At 39.1% G+C, this 23,984-nt stretch overlaps 1 protein-coding gene and 1 pseudogene across 2 annotated transcripts in view; one reads left to right on the top strand and one right to left on the bottom strand.

Moving 5' to 3' along the window:
• The window catches only part of CUL5 (cullin 5), a 130,681-nt gene that overhangs the window by 22,007 nt on the left and 84,690 nt on the right, over positions 1-23,984 (top strand). The window contains exon 2 of one of the 2 annotated variants that reach the window (XM_020891364.2): positions 340-449. In XM_020891364.2, coding sequence (XP_020747023.1) covers positions 340-449 — 110 coding nt within the window. Of the gene's footprint in view, positions 1-339; positions 450-23,984 lie in introns of those variants that run through there. The other variant, XM_070473644.1, reaches the window with a different exon arrangement.
• On the bottom strand, positions 13,795-14,433 carry LOC139037213 (small ribosomal subunit protein eS8 pseudogene; annotated as a pseudogene).

The raw sequence follows: 23,984 nt of genomic DNA, 5'->3' as shown, positions 1-23,984 counted from the left end.
TTAAATTATCCAGTATGACTCAAGGCCCCCAAGGATTCTCTTATCACAACGTTCCCAGGACTCAGGGTTGCCACTTACTAGAAGCCAAGGGCAAAGGCCAGACCTGCTCTTTGGAGAAGGCCAAATTCATCAATCACTATACCCTTTCTTGTAACCTTTTTACTTTCCTCTTATGGTGAGTTCTTCCAGTGATTCCTTGATACCGGATTAAGTTATAGGGATTCCATTATGGAAATCTGATTCTTTTAAATTTCTCTGGTTGTCTCTTATGAGATAAAAATAACACACTTCTGATTTAACTGCCCTTGAACTATTCTGTCCTTTTTTTTTTCTTTTTAGAATAAAGGTTCTCTTCAATTTGAAGACAAATGGGATTTCATGCGTCCAATTGTTCTGAAGCTTCTACGCCAGGAATCTGTTACAAAACAGCAGTGGTTTGATCTGTTTTCGTAAGTAATCGATTCATTCTAACTTTTTGCTAACATAAAGGAAATTTTGGTGGCTATATTCAAATGGAATATTGGCTCCAGATTGGACTGCTTACCTGTTTGAAGTAATTACTGGTATTGAAAGTGAAAATGTTAGTCACTAAGTCAAGTTCAACTCTTTGTGAGCTGTGGACTGTAGCCCACCAGGCTCCTCTGTCCATGGGTTTCCCAGGCAAGGATACTGGAGTGGGTTGCCATTTCCTTCTCCCGGGATCTTCCTGACCCAGGGATCCAACTTGTGTTTCCTGCCTTGGAGGCAGATTCTTTACTCTCTGAACCACCAGGGAAGCCCAGTACTGTTATTGGGGTACTCCCAATCACTGAACCGTTCCTAGGCTTCCCTGATAGCTCAGCTGGTGAAGAATCCACCTGCAATGCAGGAGGCCCAGTTCAATTCCTGGTTTGGGAAGATCCCCTGGAGAAGGGAAAGGCTACCCACTCCAGTATTGTGACCTGCAGAATTCCATGGACTATAGTCCATGGGGTCGCAAAGAGTCAGACTTGACTAAGTGACTTTCCTTAACTAATATTTCATTGTATTTATGAATCACAACGTCTTTATTCATTCATTTGTCAGTGGACATCTAGGTTGCTTCTGTTTCCTAGCTAATGTAAATAGTGGGTACATGTTGTTGGGGTACATGTGTCTTTTTGAATTACTGTTTTTTCAAGGTATATACCCAGAGTGGTGTGGCTGAGTCATTTGGTGGTGGTTTTATTCCTAGTTTTTAAAGGAATCTCCATACTGTTTTTCATCGTGTCTATATCAATTTATATTCCCACAAACAGTGTAAGAGGGTTTCCTTTTCTTCACATCCCCTCCAGCACTTACTCTTTGTAGATTTTTTTGATGATGGCCGTTCTGACTTGTATGAGATGGTGCCTCATTGTAGTTTAATTTGCATTTCTCTAATAATGAGAGATTTTGAGTATCTTTTCATGTATTTGTTGGCTATCTGTGTGTCGTCTTTGGAGAAATGTCTGTTTCGGTCTTTCACCCATTTTTTTGATTAGGTTGTTTGTTTGTTTTTCTGATATTGGCTATATGAACTACTCGTATATTTTGAGGATTAAGCTTTTGACAGTTGCTTCTTTTTTGATTATTTTCTCCCACTCTGAGGGTTGTCTTTTCATCTTGTTTAAAGTTTCCTTTGCTGTGCAAAAGCTTTTAAATTTAATTAGGTCCCATTTCTTTATTTTTGTTTTTATTTTCTTTACTCTAGGAGTTGGGTCAAAGAGGATCTTGCTGTGATTTATGTCATCCAGTGTTCTGCGTAAGTTTTCCTCTTAAGAGTTTTATAGTTTCTGGCCTACATTTAGGTCTTTAATTTGTCTTGAGTTTATTTTTGTGTATGGTATTAGGAAGTGTTCTAATTTCATTCTTTCACGCATAGCTGTCCAGTTTTCCCAGCACTGCTTATTGAAATGGTTGTCTTCTCCATTGCCCTCTTTGTCAAAGATAAGGCATCCGTAGATGTGTGGGTTTATCTCTGGGCTTTCTATCTTGTTCCATTGGTCTATATTTCTGTCTTTGTGCCAGTACCATACTGTCTTGATTATTGCAGCTTTGTAGCATAGTCTGAAGTCAGGAAGGTTGATTTCTTCCAGTTTCATTTTTCTTTCTCAAGATTGCATTGGCTATTTGGGGTCTTTGGTATTTCCATACAAATTGCAAAGTTTTTTGTTCTAGTTCTGTAAAAAATGCCATTGGTAATTTATAGGGATTGCACTGAATCTGTAGATTGCTTTAGGCAGTATAGTAATTTTCACAATATTGATTCATCCAGTCCAACTTTGTGTCCTCTTTTATTTGTCTCATCAGTGTTCTATAATTTTCTACATACCAGTCTTTTGTGTCTTTAGATATGTTTACTCCTAGGTATTTTATTCTTTTTGTTTCAGTGGTGAGTAGGATTGTTCCCTGCATTTCTCTTCTGATTTTTCACTGTTAGTGTGTAGGAATGCAAAGGATTTCTGTGTATTGATTTTGTATCCTGTGGCTTTACTAAATTCACTGATGAGCTCCAGTAATCTTCTGAGGGTATCTTTAGGGTTTTCTATGTATAGTATCATGTCATCTGCAGACAGTGAGAGTTTTAGGACTTGTTTTACATTCTTGATTCCTTTTATTTCTTTTTCTTCTCTGATTTCCATGGCTAGGACTTCCAAAACTGTTGAAATAATAGTGGTGAGTGTTATCTTGTTCCTAATCTTAGAGGAAATGCTTTCAGTTTTTCACCATTAAGAAAAATGTTGTGGGTTTGTCATATATGACCTTTCTTATGTTGATAGGTTCCTTCTATGCCCATTTTCCAGAGAGGTTGTCTTCATAAATTGGTGTTGAATTTTTTCAAAAGCCTTTTCTGCATCTATTGAGATTATCATATGATTTTTATCTTTTACTTTGTTAATGTGGTGTAACACCAAAAAAAGATGTCCTTTTCATCACAGGGGGCTGGAATGCAAAAGTAGGACATCAAGAGATACCTGAACTAACAGTCAAGTTTGGCCATGGAGTACAAAATGAAGCAGGGCAGAGGTTAACACTTCTGCCAAGAGAACACCCTGGTCATAGTATACACCCTCTTCCAACAACACAAGAGACACCTCTACAAAGATGGTAAATACTGGAATCCTATGAATTATATTCTTTGTAACCAAAGATGGAGAAACTCTATACAGTCAGCAAAAACAAGACCTGGAGCTGACTGTGGCTCAGAGCATCACCTCCTTATTGCAAAATTTAGACTTAAATTGAAAGTAGGGAAAACCATTAGGCCATTCAGGTATGACCTAAATCAAATCCCTTATGATTATACAGTGGAAGTGACAAATAGATTCAAGGGATTAGATGTGATAAATGCCTGAAGAACTATGGACATAGGAGTGTGACATTGTACAGGAGTTAGTGATCAAAACCATCCTCAAGAAAAAGAAATGCAGCAAGGCAAAATGGTTGTCTGAGGAGGCCTTACAAATAGCTGAGAAAAGAAGAAAAGAGAAAGGCAAAGGAGAAAAGGAAAGATACACCCATATGAATGCAGAGTTCCAAAGAATAGCAAGGAGAGATAAGATGCCTTCTTAGGTGAACAATGCAAGGAAATAGAGGAAATCAATGGGAAGAAGAGAGGAAGAATGGGAAAGACTATTGATCTCTTCAAGAAAATTAGAGATACCAAGGGAACATTTCATGCAAAGATGGGTACAGTAAAGGACAGAAACAGTGAGGCCCTAACAGAAGCAGAAAAAATTAAGAAGAGGTGACAAGAATACACAGAAGAACTATACACAAAGGCCCTGGATAACCACAATGGTGTAATCACTTCCCTAGCGCTAGACATCCTGGAGTGTGAAGGCAAGTGGTGCTTCAGAAGCATTACTATGAACAAAGCTAGTGGAGGTGATGAAATTCCAGCTGAGCTATTTCAAATCCTAAAAGATGATGCTGTTAAAGTGCTGCACTCAATATGCCAGCAAATTTGGAAAACTCAGCAGTCGCCGTGGGACTGATAAAGGTTAGTTTTCATTCCAATCCCAAAGAAAGGTAATGCCAAAGAATGTTCAGACTACCTCATACTAGCGCTCATTTCACATGCTAGCAAGGTAATGTGCAAAATCCTTCAAGCTCGGCTTTAACAGTACATGAACTGAGAACTTGCAAATGTTCAAGCTGCATTTAGAAAAGGCAGAGGAACCAGAGATCAAATTGCCAACATCCACTGGATCGTAGAAAAAACAAGGGAATTCCAAAAAAACATCTACTCTCTGCTTCATTGACTATGCTAAAGCCTTGTGTAGATCACAACAGACTGTGAAAAATTCTGGAAGAGATGGGAATACCAGACCACCTAACCTGCCTCCTGAGAAACCTGTATGCAGGCCAAGAAGCAGCAGTTAGAACTGGACATGAACAATGGACTGGTTCAAAATTGGGAAATGAGTACTTCAGTGTATATTATCACCCTGATTATTTAACTTATATGTAGAGTACATCATGTGAAATGTTGGGCTGGATGAATCACAAACTGGAATCAAGACTGCCAGGAAAAAGATCAATAACCTCACATATGCAGACGACATCACCCTAATGGCAGAAAGTGAAGAGGAACTAAAGAGCCTCTTGATGAAGATGAAAGAGGAGAGTGAAAAAGCTGGCTTAAAACTCAACATTCAGAAAACTAAGATCATGGCATTTGGTCCCATCACTTCATGACAAATAGATGGGATAAAATATGGAATTAGTGCCAGACTTTATTTTCTTGGGCTCCAAAATCACTGTGTACAGTGACTCTAGCCATAAAATTAAAAGATGCTTGGTCCTTGAAAGAAATGTTGTGACAAACTTAGATAGCGTATTAAAGAGCAGAGACATTACTTTGCCAGCAAAGGTCTGTATAGTCAAAGGTATGGTTTTTCCTATAGTTATGTATGAATGTGAGAGTGGGATCATAAAGAATGCTGAGTGTGGAAGAATTGATGCTTTCAAACTGTGGTGCTGGAAGAAAACTCTTGGGAGTCCCTTGGACAGCAAGGAGATCAAACTAGTCATTCCTAAATGAAGATTCATTGGAAGGACTGATGCTGAAGCTCCAATACATTGGCCTCCTAATGCAAAGAGCTGACTAATTGGGAAAAAACCCTGATGCTGGGAAAGATTGAGGGCAGGAAAAGGGGATGACAGAGGATGAGATGGTTTAATGGCATCACTGACTTGATGGACATGCACTCATGTCCACTCCGGACACTCCGGAAGATAGTGAAAGACAGGGAAGCCTGGCATGCTGCAGTCCATTTGGTCACAAAGAGTTGGACATGATTGAGAGACTGAACAACAACAGATCACATTAATTTATGTATATTGAGGAATCTTTGCATGCTTGGGATAAATCCCACTTGATCATGGTGTATGATCGTTTTAACGTGTTATTGGATTTGTTTGTTAGTGTTTTGTTGAGGATATTTGCATATGTACGTCAGTGATACTGGCCCATAATATTGTGTGTGTTGTAGACTAAAAAAAAAAAATACCAGCAACCTGACCATTGAGAATTAGGTTTTGTTTGGTGGGAATGTTAGGATGGTGGGAGACATCAACTCAAGTGACCCCAAGAGAGTTGACTCAGAGGAGGCGGGAGGAGCCAGGCTGTATATAAGTTTGCAGCAAGGGGCATGTAATCTGAATATTAAAAGATTACTGTTAATTAAGAGAAAACTAAATTTATCACATGAAGAGATTTAGCGATCTTCTATGTATGGGAAAATACAAGTGTCTGGGCTTGCTGAAATCATTTCTTCCATATGCATCTAGGTATTTGGGGCCAGTCCTGCTTCCTTTATTGTTCACATACTAATTCCTTGTTTATGGTAAGAAATAGCATATGTGGTGGATGGCTGCCTCTCCCATTTCCCCAGCTCCTTAGTGCTCACAGGGGGGGAAGTAGCTGATGGCTTCTAAATAGCTGGCTTTGTTTCACTTGGGCTCAGAAATCTGTATTTGGGAAAGGCTCGTGTACTGGTAGAGAGTAGAACAGGAAATGTTTCATATCAGTGTGTGTGTGTGTGTGTGTGTGTGTGTGTGTATAAGGTATCTTTGTCTGGTTTTGGTATCAAGGTGATGGTGGCCTTGTAGAATGAGTTTGGGACTGTTTCTCCCCCTGCAGTGTTTTGGAAGAGTTTTAGAAAGATAGTTGTTATTTGTTCTCTAAACATTTGATGGAATTCACCTGTGAAGCCATCTAGCCCTGGACTTTTGCTTTTTGGGAAATTTTTTGCTCACAGATTTGATTTCAGTGCTGTACCTATTTTCAGTTGGTCTGTACATATTTTCAGTTTCTTCTTGATTAAGTCTTAGAAGGATATACTTTTTTAAGAGGTTGTCTATTTTATTGGTGTATATAGTTGCTCATAATAGTCTCTTAATGATCCTTTTTATTTCTGCATTGTGTGTTGTAACATCTCCTGTTTCATTTCTAATTTTATTGATTTGAGTCTTCTCCCTTTTTTTTCTTGAGGAGGCTGGCTAATGGTTTGTCAGTTTTGTGTATCTTTTCAAAGAAGAAGGTTTTAGTTTTATTGATCTTTGCTATTGTTTTCTTCAAAGGCATAAATTTACCTAGTTAAAATTAATTCCTCCTAACCATGACATCTATCCTAGAAAAACAGCTGTCTTTCTCCCTCAGTTTCTGTTGTTTGTTGTATTGTTTAGTCACTAAGTTGTGTCTGACTCTTTTGGGACCCCATGGACTATTGCCCCTCAGGCAAAAACTTTGGAGTGGGTTGCCATTTCTTTCTCCAGGAAATCTTACGTACCCAGGGATGGAACCCACATCTCGTGCATTGGCAGGTGGATTCTTCATCACTGAGCCACCAGGGAAGCCCTGGACACTTTACATGCCTGAGGCATCAATTCAAGCAAAGCACAACTATGGCCGTAAAGTTCAACTTGACCTGAAAATTTTTCAGGGTTGAAGTAGTGTCTTAATAGTCAAGGTACATATGAAAAGAAATACAGCTTCAGAGGATCCACATGGCACCCCTGGAAAGAAAGATTTTGCATTTCTGGGTACTCCAGGCAAGATATAAATTAGATATTGGATTGGCCAAAATTTCCTCAGTTTTTAAAGTAAAAATTGTTGTCATTCAGTCGCTTAGTCATATCCAGCTCTTTGCGACCCTATGGACTATAGCACGCCAAATTTCCCTGTCCTTCACCATCTCTCAGAGCTTGCTCAAACTCACGTCCATTGAGTCAGTGATCCCATCCAACCATTGTGTCCTCTGTCGTCTCCTTCTCCTGCCTTTAGTCTTTCCCAGCATCAGGGTCTTTTCAAATGAGTCAGCTCTTCGCATCAGGTGGCCAAAGTATTGGAGCTTCAGCTTCAGCATCAGCCCTTCCAGTGAATATTCAGGACTGATTTCGATTAGGATGGACTGGTTGGATCTCCTTGCATTCCAAGGGACTCTCAAGGGTCTTCTCCAACACCTCAATTCAAAAGCATCAGTTATCTTCAGTGCTCAGCAGCCTTCTTTATGGTCCAGCTCTCACAACCATACATGACTATTGGAAAAAACCATAGCTTTGATTCAATGGACCTTTGTTGGCCAAGTAGTGTCTCTGCTTTTTAATACACTCTCTAGGTTTGTCATAGCTTTTCTTTCAAGGAGCAAGCGTCATTAAACTTCATGGCTGCAGTCATCATCTGCAGTGATTTTGGAGCCCAAGAAAATAAAGCCTGTCACTGTTTCCATTTTTTCCCTATCTATTTGCCATGAAGTGATGGGACCAGATGCCCTGATCTTAGTTATTTGAATGTTGAATTTTAAGCCAGGTTTTTTCACTCTCCTCTTTCTCTTTATCAAGAGGCTCTTTAGTTCCTCTTCACTTTCTGCCATAAGGGTGATATCATCTGCATATCTGAGGTTACTGATTTTTCTTCCAGCAGTCTTGATTCCAGCTTGTGCTTCATCAGCTCAGCATTTTGCATGATGTACTCTGCATATAAATTAAATAAGCAGGGTGACAATATACAGCCTTGAAGTACCGTTTTCCAGTTTTGAACCAGTTCATTGTCCCATGTCCAGTTCTAACTGTTGCTCCTTGATCTGCATACAGATTTCTCAGGAAGCAGGTAAGGTGGTCTGGTATTCCCATCCCTTGAAGAATTTTCCACAGTTTGTTGTGATCCACACAGTCAAAAGCTTTAGTGTATCAGAAAGTATATGTTTTTCCAGAATTCTCTTTCTTTTTCTATGATCTCACAGATGTTGGCAATCTGATCTCTGGTTCCTCTGCCTTTTCTAAATCCAGCTTGAACATCTGCAAGTTCAGTCACAGCACTTTCTCCATATAATGCACAAGTCATTTTTTTCATTTCAGTTGTGTTTTTAACTTTCTTAAAATGTTAAAGCATGGTATCCTGAAAATGTAGCTTTTTCCTTCCATCTTCAATATTAAGATGGGTACACGAAAATTCACCAGTTTTGATGAATTTTTTTAAAAATCCGTGCTGATAGGACAGCTGTCACAAATTGTTTCAAATGAAGTTAAAGACAACTAAGCACTACTGAAGCCATCTTACAGAAAAAATGGAATGAATCTTTTGGCCAACTCGATAGTATAAGCTAACAGGCCCCTCAGTTTGTCTTCCTACGGGGCCATTCACTTTAGCATTCTAAGTTTAGTCCGTTTAATTTAGTTCATGACTTGTTTTCAGATGGACTGCCTGAAGGCAATCAGTTCCAGTCAGTTTCTTTATCCATGACACCATCTCATTGGCTTCATAGCGTGAATGTTGATTAGAGGTGTTCATTGTGAAAGGTGTTGGAATTGGGGCTGCTTCCTGCTATCTCAGAGCACTGGTAGGTGTGATTGAAGGGTGGCATTCAGTTTGAATGGAAAGGACTCAACAGTGTGGGAAGCCAACTGCCAGGGTGTTCCTTCAGGAAGAAGGGAAAACTTTCAAGAATACTTATGAAAAACAAACGTCAGTGTCCTCCTCTCTGTACTTCACTAGGTGCTGTGTTTTATTTTTTCCTTCCTTGTAGAATCTGTGTGTCCCATTCAGTAATGAAGACTCATTTTTCTCCCAATCACCCAGACCTGGAGGATGAACAGAAACATTTTTACAAAAAAAAAACATTTTTATACAACTTAACTAGAAAGATGTGTGATTTGGGATTAATCTGGATGAATTCAAAAATTTTCAAAATAAGTTTATGTCACCTCCTACATCTTTTTTGTCCTGGTTATTTTCCTAATGCAGTATGTGTGTTATGCTGGCTGAGTCACTTCAGTTGTGTCCAGATTCTTTGCAATTCAGTGACTGAAGCCTGCCAGGTTTCTCTGTCCATGGGATTCTCTAGGCAAGAATACCGGAGTGGGTTGCCATTTCCTTCTCCAGGGGATCTTCCTTACCCAGGGATCAAACCCGGGTCTCTTAGATCTCCTGCATTGGCAAGTGGGTTCTTTACCACTGGTACCACCTGGGAAAAGATTAGTTCCTTTCTGGAGATAGCTGTGTTTAATAATGAAGCTGCATTAATAAGTGTGTGTGTGCAAGGGAAGGGTAAGGTGAACGTGAGGGTAATAAAATCAGGTTATTAATTCATTCTTAAAAGCTGCAGCTAATCCAGAAAGCTGGATACAAGTCCATAGCAATGAGACTTCCCTGAAAGGGAATCGTGACTCCAGGCTGTAACAAGCGAGTAGAGTGCATTCTCCCAACTTATAACTTCTGGCAGTAGTCATAAGTTAGGAATGTACTTTAGGCCTGTATAACTGACAGCTTGATGGAGATGGCCCTGTCAGAGAATGAGCCCTTTCCTATGGGCATCTTCAAGTGATTCAGATGGTCCAGCAAGAATCCATGATGTTTTCAATTTATGGCTTCAGAGAGGGTGTCTTAAATCTTCTACAGTCCTTAAGTCAAAGTCCTATTCACTGAGCATATGCTTGTTTTAGTTCAGCGCAGCTTGTGTTGAGGTTTAAATAGCCAGTATCAGACTATTGTCAGTTTTTAGCTCAGAGTCAGATCCACGTAGTTAGGATTTGTGAATTCAGGATTCTGAAAAAGCCAGTGACTTTTCTTCAGCAGTGGCCAAGCCAAGATGCGGCAGAGCAGATAGTTATGTTATAAGTCCAAGTGACAAGCAAGACTTTTCTAATCCCTTTTCATTTTCTCAGTCTCAGAGTTCAAATTAATCACTCAAAAATAATTCATATCACGCTGGAAAATCATCAGCCTTTCAGGATTAGATATCTGACTTCACAAGAGCTCAGTAGCAACTAAAAACTGCTTTTTTTTTTTAAACTCCAAAGGTATATTTCTGTTTGGAAATTTCCTTTGTTTACATGTTGTCTCCCTTTTCTCTGAGATGGCAATAAATAAAAATAATACTGGTTTGGCCAGAAGTTCATTTGGTTTTTCTATAAGGTGACTCTAGTAATGCTTATTTAGTTGTCTTTAATGTCATTTGAAGCAATTTTGTTAAGATTGTATTGAAACAGCTGTCATTATGTCTCCTTTTTAAAACACACTTATCAAAATTGATGAATTTTTGTATATCCATTTTATTATTGAAGAAGAAAGAAAAAATCAACTTTTTCAGCATATTGTGCTTTATTATTTCAAGAAATGTAAAAACACAACTGAAACCCTAAAAAAGATTCGTGTGTTATACTGAGAAGGTGCTGTGACTGATCCAACATGTCAGAAGTGGCTGGCAAAGTTTCGTGCTGGAGATTACTCGCTGGATGATGATCCATGCTTGGGTAGGCCCATTGAAGTTGATAGTACTCAAATCAAGACATTAATTGAGAACAGACATGCTGTATGATGACAGAGATAGCTGACATACTCAGAATACCCAAATGAAACACTGAAAATCATTTGCACCAGCTTGGTTTATGTTAATGACTTTGATATTTGGGTTCCACATAAGTTAAGCAAAAAAAAAAAACCTTTTTTTTTTTCTACCTTGTTTCCACATACAATTCTCTACTTAAATGTAACAAAAATGTTCCCTTTTAAAAACAAACTGTGATGGGCAATGAAAAGTAAATAGTGTACAATAATGTGGAATGGAAGAGATCTTGGGGCAAAAGAAATAAACCATCACCAACCACACCAAAGGCAGATCTTCATCCAAGAAGGTGATTTTGTATATATGGTGAGATTGGAAGCTCTATTATGAGCTCCTTCAGGAAAACCAAATGATTTAATTCCAGTAGGTATTGCTCCCATGAGACTAAAAAGCAGCACTTTAAAAAAAGCATTCAGAATTAGTCAACAGAAAACTAATAATCTTCCATCAGGATAATGCAAGATGGCATGCTTGATGACTGAACAAAAGTTGTTACAGCTTGGCTGAAAAGTTCTGATTCATCTGCTGTATTCATCAGACATTGCACCTGTGAATGTCCATTTATTTTCTTGTTTTTGTTTTGTTTTCTGCTGTGCCACGTAGCTTGGGGGATCTTAGTTTCCTGACCAGGGATTGAACCCTGGCCCTCTGCAGTTAATGTGATGTCCTAACAGGTAGACTGCCAGGAAATGCCGTGTTTTGGTCTTTACAAAATTCTCTTAATGGAAAATATTTCAATTCTCTGTAAGACTGTAAAAGGCACCTGCGGCAGTTCTTTGCTCAAAAGATAAAAAGCTTTGGGAAGATGGAGTTATGAAGTTGCCTGAAAAGGGGCAGAAGGTAGTGAAACAAAACAGTGAATACAATATTCAATCAAGTTCTTGGTAAAAATAAAAATTTCATCTTTTATTTTTACTTAAAAAACTGAAGAAACTTTTTGTCCAATCTAATAGTATCCATTATGGAGATTTATTTATTCTGTTCCTTATACTCAAACAGTTTAATTTTCTAATCCACTCACCAGCAGTGAAAAGCAAGGAAGGTATGTCTCATATAACTTTTTGTTTTGCAACTTTTCCTGATTGATATGATCCATCTAAGCATTTATGAGAGTGCAAGCATATAATACTTTATATTTTTATTTTTCATACCTCCAGATGCAATAGCCACAAAATACAAAGGCATCTTTTAAACTTTCCCTGTCTCTTTTTTCTTACTGCATATTTATTCAAACTCCTAGTGATAAATTTAACATTTACAATGTTAGCATTACAGTTGTTGGAAGTTCCTGACTGGAAAGTAGGAGGCATGGAGGGGTTGCTGAAGCAGCAGTAGTTAGGCTGAAGAAACAGCTGAAATAGTTTCCTTTCCTTTTGTTAACTAAAGCTTTCTCCAGCCCTGAGACCTAATATAACTTCTAATTCCTCATGCTTGGAGGAGAGACCAACACAAGCATTTAACAATTTTGGTCCAGCCAAAGCTTACCTTTGTGAACTTTGGGCCTTTTCTCCTGCAGTTCAGAGGTGAGAACATAAACCAGAGGTATCACCTGTACTGTGCTTTTTCTCTTCTTTCTTCAGTCATCATGGCCAAAGCAGACTGAAAATTGAATGAGCCAACTCTCTTAGAGTTAGGCTGTCATTTTCAAATTTCATTTTCGTAACTTTTACCTCTCTCAGCAGATAGCAACTCAGCTGCTGATTCATCGTGGGTGATAGCCATGCAAGTAGCAAAGTTTCATCATCCTACCACGTCATCCTTCCTTTTCTCAAACAATGCTTTCACCATGTTTAATGAATCCCACTTCTGACATCAGCCCTGTCAGTGGTCTTTAAGACCACTCCCAGGTGCGGTGATTATTAGGAAGACTCATAGGACTTAGCGTATAGCTGTGTTCATGGCTGTCATTATACAGTAAAGGGTACAAAGCAAAGTGCAACAAAGGTGCCTTTGGTAAAGGCCAGGAGAAACCAGGTGCAAGTTTCCAAGCATCTTCTTCCAGTGGAACGTATCCATGTAATTCCTGTAGCAACTAATTGTGACAGCACATACGAAATGCTATCTACCAGGGAAGCTTCTTAAAGATTCAGTGCCCAGGGCTTTTAATAGAGATGGTTACAAAGGCAGGTTCTGCCTAAGGTGAACCAAAATTCTAGACTCCTAGACCAAAAGCAAGTGTTTGACAAAAATAAAATTTTTATGTAGCAGTTGAGGCACAGTGAGTGATTTTTATCAGGAAATGGTAAGAGCTCTTGCAAAACTCAAGTCCTGCCAGTCAGGAACTAATCTTGCAACCGTGTCTTCCTAAGGATAGTAGTTTCACACCTGGTATAACTTTTGTGTATATGTGTGTGTGTGTGTGTGTGTGTGTGTGTGTGTGTGTGTGTGTACTCACTAGTAAAATACTGTATTAGTGAGTTGTAGGTGCGTGACTGAATAATCTATACACATTAAGCTGTTCTCTTTTTTTTTCTTTCCCTCATGAGCAAATAGTCTAATCTTAAATAACATAGAACTTGTTGCATTATATTAACTTATATCCATGATTTGGCCTTTTGAGAAGTTAGAATTTAGTAAGAAGCATCTGAGACATTTTAAAAACTTCATAGCATTCCTGTATATGTGTATTTTTCTTAAATTATTTAATCAAATGTATTTTATGGACCATATATTGAATGTGGTGGGGTTTTCTATTCTGTTTTGTTTTTGCCACTTTGTTTGATAATATGATTTATCATGTAGAATAATGCTTGGTCTCTGTGCACTTCTGACTGGGAAAGTTAGCAAGGTGTAGTGGTGTTTCCTGCTTAAACTATACATCTCAGCAGAAATAGTACTTGCTATAGTTAGTGACCTCAGCACATTGTTTTTATTTTTACTTATTTTTATTTTTTTGAACAGTATACGCCTTTATTAGATGAGCTAAGACAGGAGGGAAGAGGGTTTATGTGCCCTTCTGGGCCTTGGTCTCCCTCAGATAGAGCTCGAGCTCTCTTCCTCTAGCACATAGCCGTCTGCTCAGCCACACTGGCCTGGTCTTGAAGCGATGCATGCAAGAAGCTTGCCCTGCTGGAACTGCTCCTCTAGAAGACTGCTGATTTCCACATCCTTTTTCCTCTCATCATATTTCTTCTGAATCTTCTTTGATAGTTTCTTATTTAAAATCTCTTCCTCCTCAGGAGTCAGCTTGGGCCCCTTCTTGCAGCCCAGGGGCAGTGCATAGTGGGACTTGTACCACTGTCGGTACAGTGTGCTGTCGATGAGCACAATACAGTTCTTCACCAGGGTCTTGGTATGGGCCAGTCGTTATTGGATGCATTATAGACAACATCGATTATTCTTGTCCTGCGTGTACAACACTCTGAGCCCCAGGAGAAGTTCCCCACGTCTAGCCTCAAGGCCCGGTACTTCTTGTTGCCTCCCCACACACGGACTGTGTGTATGCAGCAGGGGCCAGTCTTTGTGTTGGCAGCGGGCGTCCCAGCTCACACTTCCGCTTCTTGTGGTAGGGCTTTCTCTTGCCCCCGGTCTTACGGCGCCTGTGCCAGTTGTCCCAAGAGATGCCCATCGCTCGGCGCTGGCTAGAAAGAGCAGCACATTGTTTTTAAAAACCCTTGATCTCCTTGGAGTTATCCAGGGCTGCTCAATATGTGTAATCCTTTTAGGTTAAAAGGTGCCTGTAGGGGACTTCGCTGGTGGTCCAGCGGCTAAAACAGCCTCCCAATGCAGGGAGCCTGGGCTGATCCCTGGTCAGGGAACTAGATCCTGCAAGCCACAACTAAAGATCATGCATGCTGCAAGGAAGATCGAAGGTCCCACATGCCATGACTAAGACCCTTTGTAGCCTCACAAATAAATAAATATTTTTTTAAAAAAAGATATCTTACCATGTCATCACCAACTGTAAGACCTACATTAATTAAAACCTTTCCAAACTTTAGCCTATTTAGCCTTGTTAGTTAATAACCTTTAGGTTACTTATATCTTTCTAAATCTGAGGTACTAAAATAATATATTTGTATTGGACTGTATTGACTGTTTTCTCTCCTTTTCTCATAACTTGAATCATTTTTCAGTAGAGGTGCTATTGGTATTGTGGGTGGTTATCAAAGATTGTTCTGCATATTGTGACATGTTTACCACCTCTGGCCTTCACCCTCACAGACTCAAGTACTTTTTGTGTACCCTTCTCCCCACCCCTCATTTATTGGAGCAAAAAAAAGCTCTTATTTCCAAGCATCTGAGGGTACAGTACCATCTTCAGTTGAGAGCTGCTGCTTTAGATATATATTGTTTGGTTTGACTCTGGTTTATGACATTGAGGCCAAAATTGAAAAATAAATTATTTTTAATTTGTGAGACTTGATTTTTAATATTTTTTTAAAAATTCATCTTTAAATAATTTTGAAATGTTTTTCTTGTTCCTAAGTTGGTTTTTATGATACCACTTTTTCCTGTTTTTTTCTATCTCTTGTCTGCCTCATCCCAGTCATGTTAGCTGATTCATCCCTTTTGTGCCTCTTGAATGTTGGTTTTCTCCAGAGTTCTGCTTTTTCTTATTCTTTTACCTGAGTTCTCATCTATATAAGCAATCCAGATCATCTTCAGAATTGAACTTCCATATCCATGTGGCCTGTTATTTCCTGCATATGTCTGTCCCTTAAGTTCTGTAAGTACTCCAGATATAGAATGATGAAAATCTGTCATTTGTAGTCTGAAATAAAGAACCTGGGAGTTTCTGTCAACCTCCTGTTTTTTCTTTTTACTCCTTCATATCCATCTGATTACTAGATTTCATAGATTTTTATTATCTCTTGACTTTCTTTCCATCCCATTTGTCTTTTCCCCCCACTATCTTGCCTAAATGATTACAGTAGTCCCCTGCCTTCTTTGTTGTTTCTATTAGTTATCTACTGCCACAAAACAAATTACCCTGAAGTGTAGCAGCTTAAAATAACAAACAGACATTTATTATCCCACAGTTTCTGAGGGTCAGGAATCTGATTGCAGCCTAATTGAGTTACTGTAACTCAGGATCTCTTACGAGGTTGCAGTCAAGCTCCAGGAAAAGATCTAGGCCTATGTTCAGCTAGGAATGGATGATCTTCTTCAAAGCTAACCCACATGAGTATCGTCAGGCCTCAGTTCTTCACTAGCTGCTCAGTTTCTCACTGTGTGAAGCCCTCCATAGAGCTGTTTACTGTTGGGCAGCTTGCTTTCCCCAGAGCAGGAGTGTTCCCAAGACAGAAGTCATGGTGATTTTTTTCTTGGCTGTGCTGGGTCTTCATTGCTGCTCAGTGTTTTTCTCTAGCTGCAGCGAGGGGGCTTCTCATTGTGGTGGCTTCTCTTTTAGTGGCGCATGGGCGCCGAGGCACTTGGGCTTCCATAGTTGTGGCTCTTGGGCTCCAGAGCAGGGGCTCAGTACTTGTGGCGCACTGGCTTAGTTGCTTCGTGTCATGTGGAATCTTCCTGGACAGGGATCAAACCGGTGTCCTCTGCATTGTAGAGCAGATTCTTAACCGCTGAACCACCAGGGAAGCCCATTTTATAAATCTTGGAAATTACAAACCATCATCTCTCTCTCTCGCTCACTGTCTTTTAATTATAGTTGATCTACAACGTTGTGCTAATTTCAGATGTATAGCACAGTGAATCAGTTATATGTATACATATATCCACTCTTTTTTTTTGTTTCCTTATAGTTCTTTTCCCATACAGGCAATTACAGAATATTGAGTAGAATTCCCTGTACTACACAGCAGGTTCTTTAGACCATCTTATCTTTTGTATGCTATTGATCACACAGACAAGATGGAACTTATACGTGGGTACAGATACCAACCAGGATACAGGGATCATTGGGGGCCATCCTCAAGACTGTACCAAGGAATAAGTAGATGATGCAAGGTTTAGAAGATAGCTCAAAAAACATTCTAGTTTATATCACTAGAGAGAAGTTAAATGAGAGAGACAACTTTGAAAATGAAATAGTCAAGATAAAGAAGAGATCTTTATAATAAAAAATAAAAGTTTTTTAATTTAAAAATACCAAATTAGTAGAAAAAATCAAAGAGTTCTCTTTGAATGTAGACCAGAGTATGGAAAATTAAATAAAAATGAAGAAATATGAGAATGTCTTTAGAATTTGGCTAACTTATACTTAAAAGAGAAAGAGAAGGAAAGAGAAGAAAATGGCAGCCCACTCCAGTATTCTGGCCCAGGAAATTCCATGGATACAGGATCCTGGCGGGCTACAGTCCATGGCATCGCGAGAGTCAGACACGACTTAGCAACTAAGCCACCACATACTTAAAAGAGGTTCCAGTAGGAGAGGACAGAGATAGTAGAGGAGAGGATATAGTCCCAAAGGATAAGAAGAAAATTTCCTGGGGCTGAAATCTTGTATCTCCCCACCTAGCCCTACAGATCTTCCTCCTCCTCTTATTTTTCTTCTCCTGTTTCTTCTCCTGTCTTTGTGACTGTTTTATATGTATATGTATGTATGTATGTACACACACACACACACACACACACACATTTACACAGCTTTCCAGTGCGGTGTTAGTTTCTGCTGTCCAGCGAAGTGCATCAGCCACACATATGCAAAACATCCGCTCTTGTTTGGTTTCCTTCCCATTTAGGTCACCTCAGAGCATTGAGTAGAGTTTCCTGTGCTATACAGTTGGTTCTCACTAGTTACTTATTTTATAAGTAGTGTAAATATTGCCAATCCCAATCTCCCAATTCATCCCACTCCCCATCTTCATATTGAAAATGCTAAAAAAAAAATCATGCCTACACATGCCTTTAGTTTCAGAATTCCAAGGATAAAGAAAATAATCTAATTCTTAGAAATAAAAAAAAACGGTTAACCTTTCAAGCAAAACAGACTGTCTGTGTGCTTTGTTGGCCAAATTGAAAGCAAGAGGTTGACACATTTTTCTTGAAATATTTAAAGGGAAATTATTTTGAACTTAGTGTTCTTTACCTAGTTGAGTTTTCAGTCATGTTCAAGGCAAGATGAACATATTTTCAGACAGCTAAGTATTTAGAAGATTTAAGGATTCTGCAGAAATGGAACCCTTTTCTCCACTATTATCAACACTGGCCATAAAAGAAACTGGGCTTTACTACACTAAACTGAAGAAGGTGCTCTTGAACTAGGAATCCTGACCATAAAAGTGAAAGTTGCTCAGTTTTGTCCGACTCTTTGTGACCCCATGGACTATACAGTCCATGGAATTCTTCAGGCCAGAATACTGGAGTAGCCTTTCCCTTTTCCAGAGGATCTTCCTGACCCAGGGATCGAACCTAGGTCTCCTGCATTGCAGGCGGATTCTTTACCAGCTGAGCCACAAGGAAAGCCCAACAATACTAGAGTGGGTAGCCTACCCTTCTCCAGCAGATCTTCCTGACCCAGGAATCAAACCGGGGTCTCCTGCACTGCAGGTGGGTTCTTTACCAGCTGAACCAGAAGGGAAGCCCAAGAATATTGGAGTGGGTAGCCTATCCCTTCTCCAGCAGATCTTCCCAAGCCAGGAATCAACTGGGGTCTCCTGTGTTGCAGATGGATTCTTTACCAACTGAGCCATCAGGGAAGCCCTGACCATGAAATGAATGTAAATAGGACAAAGCAGACATTACCTATCCAAAACTATTTTAAAAAGTACATAAATTATAACATTTTAGGTGATAAAAATTGTCCCACAGAAACCAGCTATGAAGTAGAATGCAAATACAGCTCTTCAGACTGAGTTCTTTGTTTTCACACAACCATGTGGGGTTATAAAACAAACTTGAACTGAAAATTTAAGAGCTGAGGAGAGAAATCAACAAAAGTTGAGGAAATAATGAAATGAAAATTGAACTCAGAAAACAAATAGAACAAGACAGAATCATATCAGAAATCAGTCATCTTAGTAGATGGAGAAAAGACATAGGATCTTTCCAAAATGAAATATAAAAAATGAAAATATTATTCTTTAAACTGGTAGAGATCATCTATAAGTCTCTTAGCAGCTACATCCCAGTAATAATATGTTGGAAGCATTCCATTTAAAATTGGGAATAAGACAAAGTATCTGTTTGCACACCTCATTTCAGTTTTTTGGTAGGTTTGCCTACCGGTAGGTTGCCTTAGAATTACAGGTAGTATACTTTTATTTTATATGTGGTTATGTCTCACTTTTTATCCCCAGTCCTACATATTTTTCTTCCATATGGATATTAAGGAGTTGATCCATTATATAGGTCTTTTCAAATAATCAAGCTATAAAAATTACTTTGATATGATTTATCAAAATATATTGGAACCAACTGTGCAATATGAATTCATAGCTTTCGATTCATATACACAGAAAATGCTAAAAGTGCACGGTTTAAGATTTTATTTCAAGAAATGAGGAAAAAACTGGCAAACTGAACTTAAAGAAAGTAGAAGGAAGGAAAGACAAAAGACAAAATTAATGAAGTACAAAATAATTGTAAATAGAGAAAAGAAAAAAGGGAAAAATTAGTTATTCAGAAAAAATAGTATTTATTCCTTTTTTTGTTTTCTTTTTGGTCTCCAGTTTATTTTGTTCTTTAGTTTCTTAGTTTTAAAATTCTTTTTAACATTTTTCTTTACAATCAAACCTTTCAAGTCATATATTTTTTTCTTCAATTCAGTCAGTTAGTTGTGTCCAACTCTTTGCGACCCCATGGACTGCAGCATGCCAGGCTTCCCTGTCCATCACCAGCTCCCAGAGTTTACTTAGACTCAGGTCCATTGAGTTGGTGACGCCGTCCAACCAACTCATCCTCTGTCGTCCCCTTCTCCTCCTGCCTTCAGTCTTTCCCAGCATCAGGTCTTTTTGGATGAGTTGGCTCTTTGCATCACGTGGCCAAAGTATTTTGAGTTTCAGCTGCAGCATCAGTCCTTCCAATGAATATTCAGGACTGATTTCCTTTAGGATGGACTGGTTGGATCTCCTTGTAGTCCAAGGGGCTCTCAAAAGTCTTCTCCAACACCACAGTTCAAAAACATCAATTCTTTGGCGCTCAGCTTTCTTTATAGTCCAACTGTCATATCCATACATGACTACTGGAAAAACTGTAGCTTTGACTAGATGGACCTTTGTTGGTAAAGTAATGTCTCTGCTTTTTAATATGCTGTCTACGTTAGTCATAACTTTTTTCCCATGGAGCAAGCATCTTTAATTAATTTCATGGCTGCAGTCACCATCTGCAGTGATTTAGGAGCCCAAGAAAATAAAGTCAGCCACTGTTTGCCCATCTATTTGCATTGAAGTGATGGGATCAGATGACATGATCTAAGTTTTTTGAATGTTGAGCTTTAAGCCAACTTTTTCACTCTCCTCTTTCACTTTCATCAAGAGGCTCTTTAGTTCTTCTTTACTTTCTGCCGTAAGAGTGGTATCATCTGCATATCCGAGGTTATTTGTATTTCTCCCGGCAGTCTTGATTCCAGCTTGTGCTTTATCCAGCCCAGTGTTTCTCATGATGTACTCTGCATACAAGTTAAATAAGCAGAGTGACAGTATACAGCCTTGATGTACACCTTTTCCTATTTGGAACCAGTCTATTGTTCCATGTCCAGTTCTCACTGTTGGCCCCTGACCTGAATACAGATTTCTCAAGAGGCAGGTCAGGTGGTCTGGTGTTCCCATCTCTTTCAGAATTTTCCACAGTTTATCGTGATCCACACAGTCAAAGGCTTTGGCACAGTCTTTCCCATTCTGTTGTTTTTCTCTATTTCTTTGCATTGATCGCTGAGGAAGTCTTTCTTGTCTCTGCTTGCTATTCTTTGGAACTCTGCATTCAAATGGGTATATCTTTCCTTTTCTCTTTTGCCTTTTGCTTCTCTTCCATTCACAGTTATTTGTATGGCCTCCTCAGACAACCATTTTACCTTTTTGCATTTCTTTTCTGTGGGGATGATCTTGATCCCTGCCTCCTGTATTTTTTTTCTTAATACTACTTTTATGGTCACCATAGGTTTTGTGGTATGAAATGTTTTTCTTTCTTGATTGTAGGTAATTTTTGTTTTTTCTTTAATCCATGCATTATCTAGGAACTGAAATTTCTATATAGTGAAGTTTTAATTTAGTTATTTATGGATTATAATCAGTGAAACAGCCTATAAAATTATTTTTTAAAAATTTTGTGTGTTTTCCTGTGCTCTTAGGAAAACTTTATCTTTTTGTGAGTTGCAAGAATCTCTGCCTAGTAAATCATAGACATTAACTTTTTTTTTTGTCTGTGCCCCTTGGTTTATGGGATTTAATTTCCCCAACCAGGGATTGAACCCGAGGCTACAGTAGTGAAAACACAGAGACTGCCAGGGAATTCCTCCATTAATTGTATTTTAAATTCCTGTGTGTCTTTAATTTTTTTCTTCTAGATTTTAAATGTTGAGAGATTCTCTGGCAGACACTGTTGACTGGCTGGGCCTTACGCCTTTGCCTTGTGTTCCTCCCACTGTAGAGGCTGGATAATGTAATGTTCACTTCTTGCTGCTAAGGTGGCTGGGCACATTACACATTCTGGCAAATACACCTATGGGAGGGCATCTGGGAAGTTTTTTGCTTTCCAGATGAATTTAACTAATGTGCCCGGCACCCTCCTCCCTTTCCGCCTTTGACCAGTCGTAGGCTAACATGCTAAAGTGACAAAGTGGAGAGAGAAAGGTCTTGATGAGTCTCTGAACAAAACACCAGCCTTTTCCTCCTTCTAAACTTCTTGTTATATAAGAAAAAGAATCCAGTAATCTAAGCTATTGTTGACTGAGCTTAATGTTTTCATCCTCCTGATATAAGGATGTTTCATTAAAGTATTCAAATATGTCAAGTTTTTACAGTTCTGTTAGTTTTGCATTTTACTATGTTTATTTTTGGTGTCAATAAATGGACATACATTAATAAATGATGCTTTTTTATCATTACATGATGTTCCTATCACTAATCCTGTAACTTTAAATTCTTCTTTGGATGATGCTGATACTGCCACTCTACTTTCTTTCAGTTTATACTTGCCTACGACTGAGCGACTTCACTTTCATTTTTCACGTTCATGCATTGGAGAAGGAAATGGCAACCCACTCCAGTGTTCTTGCCTGGAGAATCCCAGGGATGGCAGAGCCTGGTGGGCTGCCTTCTATGGGGTCGCACAGAGTCATACACGACTGAAGTGACTTAGCAGTAGCAGTAGCAGTATCTCTTAAGCCATTAAATTTTTTTTTTTTTTTTGTAAAATTGTACGTTGCATAAAATTTATCATTTTAGCCATTTTCAAGTGTATGATTCAGTGGCATTGAGTTCATTCACAGTGTTGTACAAACACCAACACTCTCCATTTTTAAAACATTGACATCCCAAGCAGAGGCTCTGTACCAATTAAACAATACCTGTACGTCCTTCCCCCAGCCTCTGGTAACCTTCATTCTACTTTTTGTCTCTGTGAATTTATCTAGGTACCTCATTAAGTAGAATCATAGAATCTGTCCTTTTGACAGGTATATTCTGTTCTAATGGGATGGTTTATTTAGATTTAATATTATAACTGATATACTTTCTATTTCTTCTATAAATTTACCACATATTAAATACTATTGTTTCTTCACTTTTCTTTTCCTTTCTTTGTTAATCTGAAAGTTTGCTTCCATTAGTGGCTCCTCTCTGCTTTTTGCTCTCAATCAGAAGTGTGTGGTATCGGACCTACCCTCGTGGTTAAGAGTACATGCTTCTACTGCAGAAGGCACCAGGTCAGTGGCTCAATACCTGGTCAGAGAATAAGATCCCACATGTCCTGCCATGCGGCAGGAAAAAAAAAAAAAGTAGTGTATAGTACTACTGTTAATTAAAAGCAGAATACCTATTTTTTGCATCATGGTCACACTATTTCTCTTTTCTTTTTAACCTAAGGAAGTTGAAACCTATGAAATACTTCTTACCTCTTGCTTCTTTTCTCATCCTTTCTGTCTCTCCACTTAAAACCTTAAAAAAAGTTTTTACTTCATCATTCTCCCATTTCCCAGCTCCTTGACTTTTTAAATATATCCTCAGATATGCAGATGACACCACCCTAATGGCAGAAAGTGAAGAGGAACTAAAATCCTCTTGATGAAAGTGAAAGAGGAGAGTGAAAAAGTTGGCTTAAAGCTCAACATTCAGAAAACTAAGATCATGGCATCCAGTCCCATCTCTTCATGGCAAATAGATGGGGAAACAGTGGCTGACTTTATTTTCTTGGGCTCCTAAATCACTGCAGATGGTGACTGCAGCCATGAAATTAAAAGATGTTTACTCCTTGGAAGGAAAGTTATGACCAACCTAGACAGCATATTAAAAAGCAGAGACATTACTTTACCAACAAAGGTCCGTCTAGTCAAGGCTATGGTTTTTCCAGTGGTCATGAATGGATGTGAGAGTTGGACTGTGAAGACGGCTGAGCACCGAAGAATTGATGCTTTTGAACTGTGGTGTTGGAGAAGACTCTTGAGAGTCCCTTGGACTGCAAGGAGATCCAACCAGTCCATCCTAAAGGAGATCAGTCCTGGATGTTCATTGGAAGGACTGATGCTGAAGCTGAAACTCCAGTACCTTGGCCACCTCATGCAAAGAGTTGACTCATTGGAAAAGACCCTGATACTGGGAGGGATTGGGGGCGGGAGGAGAAGGAGGACGACAGAGGATGAGATGACTGGATGGCATCACCTACTCGATGGACATGCATTTGGGTAAACTCCAGGAGCTGGTGATGGACAGGGAAGCCTGGCGTGCTGTGATTCATGGGGTCGCAAAGAGTCGGACACGACTGAGGCCTGAACTGAAGTATTTATAAACAATTTCCTTTACTTTTAAGAAAATATTTATTTTTTGGTTGCATTGGGTCTTTGTTGCTGTGCATGCGCTTTCTCTAGTTGTGGCGAGTGGAGGATACTTTGTTGTTGTGCGGTGGCTTCTCTTGTTGTGGAACATGGGCTCTAGACACGCAGGCTCATTAGTTACAGATCAAGGGATCATTAGTTGTGGATGGTGGGCTCTAGAGAATAGGCTCAGTGGTTGTGGCACATGGACTTAGTTGCTCCATGGCAAGTGGGATCTTCCCAAGTCAGGTCTCCTGAATTCACAGGCG

Source organism: Odocoileus virginianus, chromosome 10 (assembly GCF_023699985.2).
Source record: "Odocoileus virginianus isolate 20LAN1187 ecotype Illinois chromosome 10, Ovbor_1.2, whole genome shotgun sequence".
Taxonomy (NCBI): Eukaryota; Metazoa; Chordata; class Mammalia; order Artiodactyla; family Cervidae; genus Odocoileus; species Odocoileus virginianus.
Note: the sequence above shows the minus strand (reverse complement) of the source record. Positions and strands in the feature narration are given on the sequence as shown.